Source organism: Chrysochloris asiatica, unplaced genomic scaffold (assembly GCF_000296735.1).
Source record: "Chrysochloris asiatica unplaced genomic scaffold, ChrAsi1.0 scaffold00042, whole genome shotgun sequence".
NCBI lineage: Eukaryota > Metazoa > Chordata > Mammalia > Afrosoricida > Chrysochloridae > Chrysochloris > Chrysochloris asiatica.
In genome coordinates this window covers 874238-887240 of record NW_006408560.1, presented here as the reverse complement: position 1 = coordinate 887240, position 13003 = coordinate 874238, and the positions used below count along the sequence as shown (strand labels likewise).

Here is a 13003-nt window from a genome sequence, read left to right as displayed (position 1 = left end):
ATGGGGAAGTTTGAAAACAGATCATGAGAATGGTTGAACAAAATTATAATCATAACTAATGTCACTGAATTGTACATGTGAAGGCAATTTTTTTTTTTTACATATATATCCATGCCTCACTTATCAAAATGATTAGGTTCCAAAAGCCAGCTAGTTATGTGATATACAAGTTATATATAAGTTGGGGCCATGCCTCATCTTTGGAGCCTGTGTCTCCCCGCTTGCTAACTACCCCTTGGGTAACCTTGGTGCATCTCAGGATGTGCATGATAGAGCACTATCCCCTTTTCCTCACCACACCTTCTCCATCTCTTTGGAGGCTACAGGGGCTGAAGAGTGGTGGTGGTGGTGGTGGTAGGCAGTTGTCCACCATCCACCTTGGGCAGGGATCCCACTAGTCCTTCATTAAACTGGCCCCCAGCTCCACACAACCTTTCCTTCTCCTCGTCTTTCCACTTCTCCCCAACAATCTCCCTGCTATCTTTGAACCCTCTGTCTGCCTCCTTCTGCCCACTCACAACCTCTGTCAACGTATCATCACCCCATGGCCAGACTGACATGTCTCAGATGAATGAAAGAAGCTGTCCCGCAACTAGTTGGCAACCATCCCTCATGTGACCAGTCATCACTGGGGTCTCCAGTAGATCATTCAGAGCAGCTCACTGAAGGATGCCGTGGGCCTGGCCTGTGAGGGACCTGAACCATTAGAGGTGCTGCCTGAGAATTTTTACCAAGTTACCATAAATGCAAAATGTCAGAAAATAAGGAGATAGTTGTTAAATGAAGAGTTGTTGTTTTTGTTGTGTGTTGTCAAATTGGTTCTAGTTCATAGCAACCCTGTGTAGGGTTTCCAAAAGTGGCCAGTGTGATTAAACTGCTGACTTGGTGATTATATCAGTCCAATGCTTAACCTACAGCACTATTGTTGTTGTTAAGTGTTATACTGGGGTTCAAATGAAGAGTGTTGCTGTTTTGTGCCGTTGGAGTCAGTTCCCAGTCATAGCAACCCAGTATAGAGTTTCTGAGGCAAGTCAATGGGTTTGAACTACCGACTTTGTGGTTAGCAGTCCAGTGCTGATCCTACAGCACCATACCAGGAGTTCCAGTGACGAATATGGGTGAATATTTGCCAGAGGAGTTTTGGAGTCACATGGCTGCAGACTGAAAGGTTGTCGCTTCCAACGTACCAGTCACTCCATGGGGAAAAGATGTGGCAACTGCTTCCACAAAGATTTATAGCCTTGGAAACCCTATCGTCATTGTCATTAAATGCCATCGAGTTGGTTCTGAAACCTGTATCAGGTTTCCAAGAAGTGACTGGCCAGCTTGAACCACTGACCTTGTAGGTCAAACTGACTTTGTCATCTAGTGCATTAACCCACAGCACCACACCAGGATTCCTGGAAACTATAAGGTGGTTTGACTCTGTCCTATATGGTTGCTCCTGGTGTGGTACTGTGGGTTAATACGCAGGACTGCAAGGTTTAAATCCCAAGGTTGGTGGTTCAGGCTCGCTAGCGGCTCCTCGGAAACCCTATACAGGGTTGCTATGAGTCAAAACTACTCCACGGCACTTAACAACAGCAACAACATGCGGTTCTCCTCAGAAAGCCCTATAGTAACCTCAGGGTCACTATGAATCAGAATTGGCTAGATGGTGCTTAACAGCAACAACAATATGGTCACTGTGAGGTGTAATTGATTTAATGGCTATGGGTTTGGTTTGCATATTCCTACAATTTTAAAAAGTAATAAATTAATTTAGAAAAAAAGGACAGCTCCAATCCCATTTGTGTGTGTGTGTGTTAGGTTGTTGTTGTGAAGTGCTGTCTAGTTGGTTCTGAGTCGTAACAACCCTGTATAAGGTTTCCGAGGAGTGGCTGGTTGAACCGAGAACCTTCTGGTTTGCTTTTGTTGTTGTGAAGTGCCGTCAAGTCAGTTCCAACTCACAGCAACCCTGTATAGGGTTTTGGAGGAGTGGCTGGTGAGCTTGTGGTTAGCAGTCTTATGCTTATCCTGCAGCGCCACACCAGGGCTCCTGGTATCATGAGACCTATCAGATCCTTTACCTTTCCTGGAATCTTCAAATATACAATGAAGAGATAATAATTGTTATCCTATGTGGCAATGTCACTGATACAAAGAGGAAATGAGATCATTGTATGTAGAACCCTTTACAAATGAAAAGCATAATAAGGCTATATCATTATTGTTATTATATATTGTTGAGTTTATTGTATATTATTGCTGAATGAATGACTAACTACTAACAAAATTCAATGTATTATAGAATGCATAAAAATCAAATTGCTTCAAGATGCATTCTTTAAATTAAAATGCACATGCCTTCCTTTTTCCAGTGAAAACCTAATCAGAATCTAAGCTATTTGGTTAAGCTTTATTAACTGAGTGTTGAGATTCATCAGGTTCTCTTTATTTCAACCCTTGCTTTCAAAACATCTTAATGCCTCTTAGTCCACTTGCTTACCATAGTTAATTTAGCACAATTACCACAATTTAAATGTTACCCACTTCAATTTCAGAGAACTATATTTGACTACAAAGGAGCTCTGGTGGCGTAGTGGTTACGAATCGGGCTGTGAACCACAAGGTCAGCAATTCGATACTACCAGCTGTTTCTGCAGGACAATGATGAGGCTTTCTGCTCTCGTAAAGATTTACAGCCTCAGAAACCCTGCACAGAGTTGCTATGTCAGAACCAACTCCACGGCACAAACCACCACCACCACCACCATCACTATATCTGACTACATGAAAAATTTTTTAAATATGATGTGAAAAAATGTAATGAAATTCAAGTGTGAAGCTTGATACAAAATTAGTGCTCACTGAACATGGGTTCCCTCCCCTCTTCTAGCATAGGTCATTGGTCTTATTGCTATTTTTCTGCTCATAACCTTCAGTGGCTCCCTACTACCTACAAATGGAGCCCAACTCCTTAATCCTTTTTACATGTTTCTCTGCTAGCACGTCTCTCATCCTGTGCCCTAGCCAAACAGAACCATGCCCTATTTCATCTTCACAGTATACTCTTTTCAATCTCTGTGCCTTTTCTCCACAATACCCTCCACCAGAGTTCTCATTGCAATTAAAATTGCTTTCCATGAAGCCTCCATAATGTCTGGAAATGCCTCCCTTAATACTCCCATGACATTTCTTTTTTATGTCAGGCAGTTACCATTTTCTACTTCTTAGTTCAGTTATTCATATGCTTCTGTTAAGGTCTCTATAATACCATAGTTTCTTTGAGGTCATAACTATGTTTATCTTATAAACTATTAACCGTTTACTAGGCCATAAAGTGAGTATCAGCAAAATTTCACAAGGTCAAAACTTACAGAATTCCTTTTCATAATAGAATGAAATTAGGATGGACATCAGCTTAGAGGAATATCCAAAGAAAATCCCCAAACACCAAGTGTTTCAAAACAAAGTAATAAACTATGTAACACCTGGGTCAAAGGAAGAAATTTAGGGACTACTCTGAACTGAATGATTAATGAAAATACTGAATAACAAAACTCATAGAACACAGTTTAAACAAGTGATAATCAGAAATTTATATAGCTTTAAAGAAATCCTGGTATGGCACTGTGGGTTAATGCGCTGGACTGTAAAGTCAGTGTGAAACGCAAGGTCGGCAGTTCAAGCTCACCAGCTGCTCCTCAGAAACCCTATACAGGGTGGCTATGGGTCGGAATCAACTTGAAGGCACTTGACAACAACAACATATAGCTTTAAAAGAGTATATTGCGGTCCCTACACACCATAAGTTTTGCAGCTTCAGATTCACCCAACCACAGATGGAAAGAAAAAGAAGGTACATGGTCATAGCTATCCCTCAAAAGCTAAGAAGAAGCATAAAAAGCTATTTGCCTAACATTTCCATTGCACTAGATACATAATCTAGAGATGATGTATACTGGATGGGAAGCTATGCACTGGTCATATACTACACCATTTTATATAAGGGGCTTGAGCATCCAAGTATTCTTGTACCATCAGGGTTGGGAGATACAGGTAGGGGTGGTACCTGGAACACAGAAGGAATGCCTATATTCTAAAAGAAAGTTGTAATTAATGAACTAAAAGTAATAAACTTTGAAAAATGTTAATTAAAATGTAAAAGTACAAACAGTTACATATTAAAAAATGTTTAAAGTCTAAATAATAAGGAAAGAAATAAAAACAAGGTTAGGAATCAGTGAACTAGACCACAGTGATATTAGGCACCAAGCAAGTTAAAACTCCAGCAGAACAATTTACATTAGCTCTCAAGGCTTGAAAGTAAACCTCTGTTCTCTGAAACCATCCAGACAATGACCCTGCCTTCTAGATTCTGGGTGTCGGCCATGTAGTCTGGGTTCTGGGTAGAGGGCCCTCAATCCTCTCATCATTTCCTTCTGAGCCCTCATCAGAATTGCCTTTGAAATCCATTATTCAACCAACAGTCTTTTGCAATCAGTCTAAGATTTCACTACTGGGCCACTTAGTACTCTTCCAACCTCTCTGTTCATCATCCAATTTCAAAACCGCTTCCACATTTTAACTATCTGTTAGAGCCGCACCCAACTCTTGTTATAAAATTCTATCTTAGTTCTCTAGTGCTCCTATAAGAGGAGAATCACAAGTGGAGGACTTTTACAACCAGAAATTTGTTCTCTCGCAGCTTACGAGGCTAGAGGTTCAAATTCAGACAGCCAGTTCTTGGAGAAGCCTTTCTCTTTGCTGACTCTGGGGAAAGATCCTTGTCTCCTTTCAGCATCGACAGGCTCAGTATTCCTTGGAGAGCTCCATACATTTTGGCATCATTATTCCTCTGAATCTAGGAGCTTCATAGTGCAGGGATCTCGGGTCCAAAGGACAAACTCCACTCCTGATCCTTCTATCTTGGTGGTAGTAGGTCCCTGCTCTATTCAAGTCTCTCTCTTTTTATCTCTTGTATCTCAATGTAAAAGGAGCTCTGGTAGCATAGTGGTTACGAATTGAGCTGCTAACCTCAAGGTCAGCAGTTCGAAACTACCAGCTGTTCCACAGGAGAAAGATGAGGCTTTCTGCTCCCGTAAAGATTTGCAGCCTCGGAAACCCTGTGCAGGGTCACTATGAGTCGGAACTGACTCCACGGCACATAACAACAACAACATCTCAATGTAAAGAAAGCAAAAGTCCTCACCACTGGAACAGTGAATTTCATATTAAATGAAGAAAAAATTGAAGCTGTCAAAGACATCATTTTGCTTGAATCCACAATCAACATTCATGGAAGCAGCAGTCAAGAAATCAAATAATGCATTGCATTAGGCAAATCTGCTGCACAACACCTCTTTAAAGTGTTGAAGAGCACAGATGTCAGTTTGAGGACTAAGGTGCTCCTAGCCCAAGCCATGGTATTTTCAATAACCTCATATGCATGTGAAAGTTGGACAGTGAATAAGGAAGAAGACTACAGAAGAATGGATGCATTTGAGTTGTAGTGTTGGAGAAGAATATTGAAAGTACCATGGACTGCCAAAAGAACAAACAAATTTGTTTGAGAAGAAGTGCAGCCAGAATGCTTCTTAGAGGCCAGGAGGGTGAGACTTCATCTCTCATACCTTAGACATGTTATCAAGAGAGACCATTCCTTGGAGAAGAACATCATGTTTGGTGAACTGGAGGGTCAGCAAAAAGACACCCCATAGGATGGATTGACACAGTGGCAGAAGCAATGGGCTCAATTGTAAGGATGACGCAGCACTGGGCTGTGTTCCGTTCTGTTGTACATAGGGTTGCTTTGAGTCAGAACTGACTAGATGGCACCTAACAACAGCAACAAGAAAGATAAAAGGTGTTGCATGCCACAGCTTTAGGAAACTCCCTTGGATCAGGGTGGTGATGTGATTAAACATGTTGTGTTGTTGTTGTTAAGTGCCATCAAGTAGGTTATGATCCATAGCAACCCTATATAGGTTTTCCGAGGAGCAGTTGGTGAGCTTGAACCACTGACCTTGCAAACCAAACTGACTTTGCAGTCCAGTACATTAACCCACTGCACCACATCAGTGCAATAAACTGTTTATTACAGTTTATTGGTTTATTGCATCAAATTACATCATGGGGGATAGCTACATCTCAACGGCCAAACCACTGAGAATCCTGGTCCAGTCAAATTGACACAAATCTTAACTATCACTCAGGAATAGAAGAAAAACACATGTATTTGAACGTTAGTATAATTTATCAACGAACACCTTCATGAAAAAATGTATCATCTCAGTTACATACAGATAAAACACTTTATATAATTCTATAATAATTCATGAACAAACCTTAGCAAACTAGGAGTAGGAGAAAAACTCTTCAATTTTATATAAGATTTTTTAAAAAATACTTTAATACACATATATCAAGGTGAAAGTTGAAAGATATCCCTTTGAAGCCAGAAGAATGTCCACTATCAGCACTTGTATTTGACAATGCACTAAGGAGATAAAAAGTATAAGCCTTTAGAAAGGGGGGGGTGGGGAGGAACTTGCATTATTTAAAAATATGGTGTATGTAGAAACATTCCTCACAAAATAATATTAGAATAAATACGAGCTTTTGATAAGGAGCTTATGATTATTAGGAGACACATAAGAGGACATAATAATTTTTAATAATTATTCATTATATTGAACATTCATGTTTGATGTATATTTGTACATGTGTTATAAACCAAACCCATGTGTCATACTTCATCATTTTTAAAAAAGAATTTTTTATGGTACTAATTAGCACTGAAATGCGAACCACAAGGCCAGTGGTTCAAACCCACCAACTGCTCCTTGGTTTTGAAACCCTACACAGGGTCCCTATGAGTTGGAACCGATCTATCTAATGGCACTTAACAACACCAACAACAAATTAACACTAATCAGTATTGATTGAATGGCCTTTCTACCATTTTTCTCATCTAACTTGAGGTTGGATGAATAAAACTGGTAGGATGGTGGGGAGCACAGTGACTCTATAGGATAAGTACTGGACTGTTAACCACTAAGTGAAAAGTTTGAGCCTACCGGTTGCTCCGTGGGAGAATGGTGAGACTTTCTGCTCCTGCAAAGATTTACGGCCTCGGAAACCCTGTATGGGATCAGTGTAAATCAGAACCCATTCTACAGTAGTTTTTGACAATGGGATAAGAGGAAGTAAATAGTGCCTTAGAATGAGATTACGAGAGACTGGCTTGCCAATTAGTAGAGCCAATGAGCAAGGGTGTTGGAGACAGAAGTAGGAGAAAGCTATCATTTATCTAATATTGCCCTAAGGCAATACCACCCTGATTGCTTCCAATTTTCTCTGGTCTCAGAAGCTAAGCAGGGTTGGGCCTAGTGAGTACTAGGAAGCGAGACAGTCTGGGAAGCCTGGGCGCTGTAGCCTTTTTGCGCATGTGCATTGCTGCTGGCGTCTGGGACCTGGGGATAACGGCGCTGCACTGCAAAAGTCTGTTTGAACAGCAGGGTCAGTGGCTCAAGCTCACCATCCACTCTTTATAAACCCTCTACAGGGTCGCTATGGGTCTAACTGAGTCCATGGCACTTAATAATAACAACAACAAATACAAGCACTATGCCAAGAAATTTTACATATATTAACTAATAATTTGTGTAAGTATCAAGCTTATTATAAAAACATTGTCATTCTAGTTTTGCAAACAAGGAAAGCAAGATTCAGAGAGGTTAAGTCAGTTGTTCGACAACATACAAGTAGGAAGCCGTAGTGTAAACCAAGAGCTAACAATTTAGCCTTATTCGTAATCTCTTCTTTTCTTCTTTGATGTGTATCCTTTGTTTTATTTTTGTTTTTGATATTTTTTGCTTTTTGGTCTATCCTTCCTTCCTTCCTAATGATACAGATTCTCCATTTCTGTGATCTCAGGACCTCACAAAATTAGCTAACAAATTAAGGCGAACCTGAGATGTTGCGGCATTCGTATGTCCCATGGGAATGCAGACGTGTAACAAGGAAGTTACTTTGGGGGTAATACAGAACTATATTAAGCCAGGAGCGCTGTAAAACCTGAGCTTTATTTATTTCCTTTATATCAGCTGATACGCAGTTTTCCTCAGGCAACTCTCGCCACCTGGTGGTCAGACCGCATAAATTTGTGTTCTGGATCCTGGTGGAAAGTAGATAATGATGTTGTTGTTGTTGTTAAGTGCCGTCGAATTGATTCCGACCCATAGCAACCCTGTATAGGGTTTACGAGGAGCAGCTGGTGAGCTTGAACCGCTAACCTTGCATTTCAAACGGCTTTGCAGTCTGGAGCATTAAACCACAGCTACAGAAAATGTTACAGTGGAGCGTGTATCCTAGAAGGTACTCTGCACGGTGAACGTTGGCCTCCTTCAAGGAACCATGGGTTTCCAATACGTAAGGGGAGCTGCGACTCTGTGTACCTTCTTGGCTATTATGAGAACTGTTCATATTTATTGTTGATCTTGCTTTTTTTTTTTTTTTTACCCCCTCTAACTCTGAATTCCACTTACTGAAAAAGCAGCCACCTTAACTCTCTTTAAACAAAGCAGAAATTGTTCACGTGTTTCCTACACATCCATTTTAGCATCAAATACTTATAAAAGCCTGTTCCTGGACATGAAGGGCTGAATATGTGTGCTATTCTTAACCAAACACTAGATTTCCATCTGAGACTGTTTTTGAACTTGACAGGGCCCATTGGATATTTATGAAAAATCTGAGAGTTGATAACTGTGAGGCTATAGGTTTAGATTGCCCTTTATGCTTGTTGGGTGTTTTTTTAATAAAGTAACTGCTTTGCAGAGGGATCTTGTTATCTCTAAAATAAAACAGATTAGGAAAGCTGTTTTTCAAAGGGATGAGAAAGCATTCATTTCCAGATGTGTCAAAAACTACTGAATCACACTGTCAAAGGATTATGCGGTTGAAGGCAGAAATCAGAAAGAAAGAAAGAAAAAATTGATTTTTACTATACTATTAAACAAAGGGCTCGGATTAGTTTTCGAATACTCTTTCCTTTGACAAAATAAATGATGAACAAATTTTAAAACGTATTTTCTAAACTGGAGACTTTTTCTTCTGGATCTTTAGACACAAGAGGGAATATCAAATCTCCCGGAAATCTGGCAGACCACAGAATAGAATAATTTTTATTCCACAGATTTCGTATCAATTGCTTCAAGGACACATGGGACATCATGGTCTATTTAGAGTTATAGTTGGCCTGAGTTTTCTCTGGAGTGGATGTATTTATATAAATACTGAACTAAATTGGCTTTATAGTTTTCCTCTAAATCAAAATGGAACACGCATTGCTGTCAAAGTTTACCAGCCCAAGGCAAGATGGAACTAGTAGCGAAAATGTAAGTAGCTGTGTTCCTAAAAGAAAAGCATTAGTCCGTGGTAGGCACTGTCAAGCACTCCCTCTCGAAGCCCACAGATAGTTGTCTTTGTCACAGAATGAAAAGTGAAATCTTACACTTAACCCAAAATAAGCTTTTGTTGTAGGTTTCCTTCCTTATCCTGACTCTTTATATGACATTATATTCATTTCCAGTTTCTTTATAAGATGTGAAAAAACGAAAAGTACTGGTTCCTACCATGTGCTGTATGCTAAGAATACAGTGGGGAAAATAAGATGAATTTCCTATTTTCAAGAAATTTACTTTGGGGGCTTGGAAATTGGGTGGAGAGAGACAGAGAGAGGCAGACTATAAACAAATAGTTTAGGGAACTGATAAATACTATATTAAAACTAAGGCAAGGTAAAAGTCAGAAGGTTCTCAAAAAGGTGACATTTGAGCAACACTCCAAATTAACTAGATTTAAAGCAGGTGACTCTATAGGGAGACTTCATGCCAGACAAAGGGAAAAGCAAGTGCAAAAGCCCACAGGTACAACAAACAGGACAGTGGGCCTGGAGCAGAGCGAGTAAGGGAGAGAGTAGAAGGAGAAGGCATTTGTCATTAGGCAGGGATCATTTCATCCATGACCTTGTAAGGCATGGTTAGGATTTTGCTGCTCTTCTAATGGTAATGAGAAGTCAAGTTGTTTCGGTTGTTCAGCAGTCTCACAATGGATTCCTAAAAAATTCACCACCCCTACTCCATGTCTTAAGGAGCTCTGGTAGTGTAGTGGTTACGAATCGGGCTGTGAACCTTAAGGTCAGCAGTTCGAAACTACCAGCTGCTCCGCGGGAGACAGATCAGGCTTTCTACTCCCGTAAAGATTTACACCCTCGGAAACCCTGTACAGGGTTGCTATGGGTCGAAACCGACTGGACGGCACTTAACAACAACAACAACAACAACTCCATGTCTTTGCTCACATTTAGAAGATGCTACAAACTTTCTCCATCAAACAATCTCTGATAGACATTCACAATCACAAGAGCATTTTACAGGTTCTGAAATATTTACTGTAAAGATATGTTATTGTTCATGTTCAACTTCTGTTTCATGAAACAATTTCTTTCTATGTAACACTTATTCATTTTAGGAATTAACGGAAGCATGGTGGTGCAGAAACGAATAGCATGAATTTCTTTCCTGCCTGCTCATTCACATGGCTGCTTTACAGTCATGGATACCACTGCAATCCCAACCGTTGTATATGTCTGCATACTGCTCACAGGAAAAGAGGATGTGCACGATTTATATAGATAGGTCCATTGCATGGTACCTTGGAATCCAGTTACCTGTTCATGTGTTCATTTAACTAAATTTTGTTAAACTCTAACTATAAACTCAAAAGATGGTGTTTAGATTAATGAAAGATTAACAATGAAAGAAGAGCTCTGCATCATGGCAAAGAAGTATAATTTTCTAATAGGAGGGGTATTTAACTGGTAGCTCTTTCTATACATGCCCCCCACTGTCACCCACCAGATAGGACCCATAAAAATTAAAAAAGGCTTTGTGATGGTCACACGCCAACATGTCAGACAAGCAGTGAATATTAAGCAGTTGACATAGTACTGTTTGCAATATGTAAAGGAACATGTATTGTTAGAAGAGAGTGATTCAGTCTGAAAATAGAATATCTGCTATAATGTGCATGCAATACAGCAAGCTGGGATCTTTTCAAAGAGGTTAGTAGAAATTTTCTAGGTAGAAACTGATTTAAGTTTATTGACACAAACACTCCCTTTGGAGGCATGAAACATGCCTTTCAGAAATTGCCCTTTCAACACGGTAGCATACATCATATGTGCAACAAAAAGGCACAGCACTGACCAAGGAAAGAACAAAGCCTGAACACAACTGGATGTTGGTGTCTTTGATTTACAGAGCAGACTACGGACAGTGAGATCAAAGATGAAGCAGTCACAAAAGCTGATTCTCTTGAAAAGGTAAGGAATGGTTTTCCTAAAAGTGTAGATAACAAATAAGATGATCTGAGAAAACCATGACCCAGAGTGAGAAATACACACACAAAAAGGAGATGCTTAGGGGATAATGCTGATGGTAGTGGGGAGAGATTATTCACACAGCCCCAGACTGGCTCCAGCTGGAGAAAAGGGGGTTAATTTTACTAGCCAGCTCAAGTAAAACTTTCAAACTCCACGCTCCTCTCTAGACAGTGTGGCTTGGCATCCTCACAAACACCTGCTGACCATACAGCTATGTAGAACTAACGCTGTCTTGAAGTGAGTTCAGAAAACCTGCCTATAATTGCTAACAGGACTCAGAAGAGTATAACCTAACAATAAAAATATTTAGATTATGTTGCCCATAAAAATTTTTTTTTAAAAAAAAACTCAAAGGCATACTTTTTCTGGCAGCAGTTCTCCTAAAATGTTGCCATATGGATTTATACATATGCAGATTTCCCCAATTAGAGAGAGTGCATGCTGGCTAGTTGGTGGGGTCCAAGAGGACTCCATTTGGATTCAAACAAATTAAAGCTGAAATTGTGTTCCTACAATATTTTAGAAACCTAAGAAGATGACAGTGGAAGCAAATTTGGAGGATATAAAGAAAACGCAACAGCGCAGTCTAATGGACTGGAGTTTTACTGAACATTTTAAACCAGAAGTACTGCTTCAGGTATTTATGGACTGTGACTCTCTAGGAGACAGATGGATAAATCTGGGGAGTTATACTGTGATCTAAAACAGTTCACTTCTAGGTTACTCCCTCAGATCTAGTTCAGATCAATATTCCCATTTACTCTAGCTATAAAATGAGTTTATTCCCAGGTTATGCTACGCGTTCCCAGGAAAACTCCAAATAGTTTCAAATATACTTCCCACAAGAATGTTTTTCACCAATATATCCTTCAAGGAACTGGAGTCCACAGTCCAACAATCCACAAGGGTTAGAATCTTAATAATAACTATATACTTTTAAAGACTATTCTTCCTCAGTTCAGTCCTGAGGTAAGACCTGAGACATGACTGACACTTCAGGAAGAGGATCCAGCTAAATTGTACTCATATTTCTAATCAACAGAAACAAAGATAATATGTTGTTGTTTTTGTTTTTATCTTTAAGCTGCTATATCTCTGGTAATTTTTTTACACAGACATGGTCTTGTATTGCTAGAAATAAGACTTCTCTCAGTATCTCTAGCAATCTGAATAATGAAAATTTACCTTTCACTGTTGACGTTTCTTTCAGATTTGCCATGTAGATATGCATTTACTATAATCAATAATAATAATAACAACAATAATAATAATTTTAAAAAAGAATGTTTTTAAAAAGTCTTTTAAGAAAAAATAAATCTACGTAACTGTTGCTCACATTTTCTAGGGAAAAAAAATAAAGAATAAGACATTACTGAGAAGCCAACTTCATTTTTACACATATTGCCTGTCACTTCTATGTAGTTCTCTCTATTTTTCCAAATGTTTTCTGATGTTTTTAACAGGTCAATGGTAGCTATGATAGCTAACAATTACTGAAGACGTGCCATGTTCTAAGTTGTTGTTGTTGTTGTTAAGTGGCATCGAGTCGGTTCTGACCCATGTTGTTGTTGT

At 39.5% G+C, this 13003-nt stretch overlaps 1 protein-coding gene across 1 annotated transcript in view; it reads left to right on the top strand.

The window, feature by feature from the left end:
- SPAG17 (sperm associated antigen 17) overlaps window positions 1-13003 on the top strand; it is a 324904-nt gene that overhangs the window by 158709 nt on the left and 153192 nt on the right. The window contains 2 exon segments of the mRNA XM_006861302.1: window positions 11310-11371; window positions 11955-12068. Coding sequence (XP_006861364.1) covers window positions 11310-11371; window positions 11955-12068 — 176 coding nt within the window.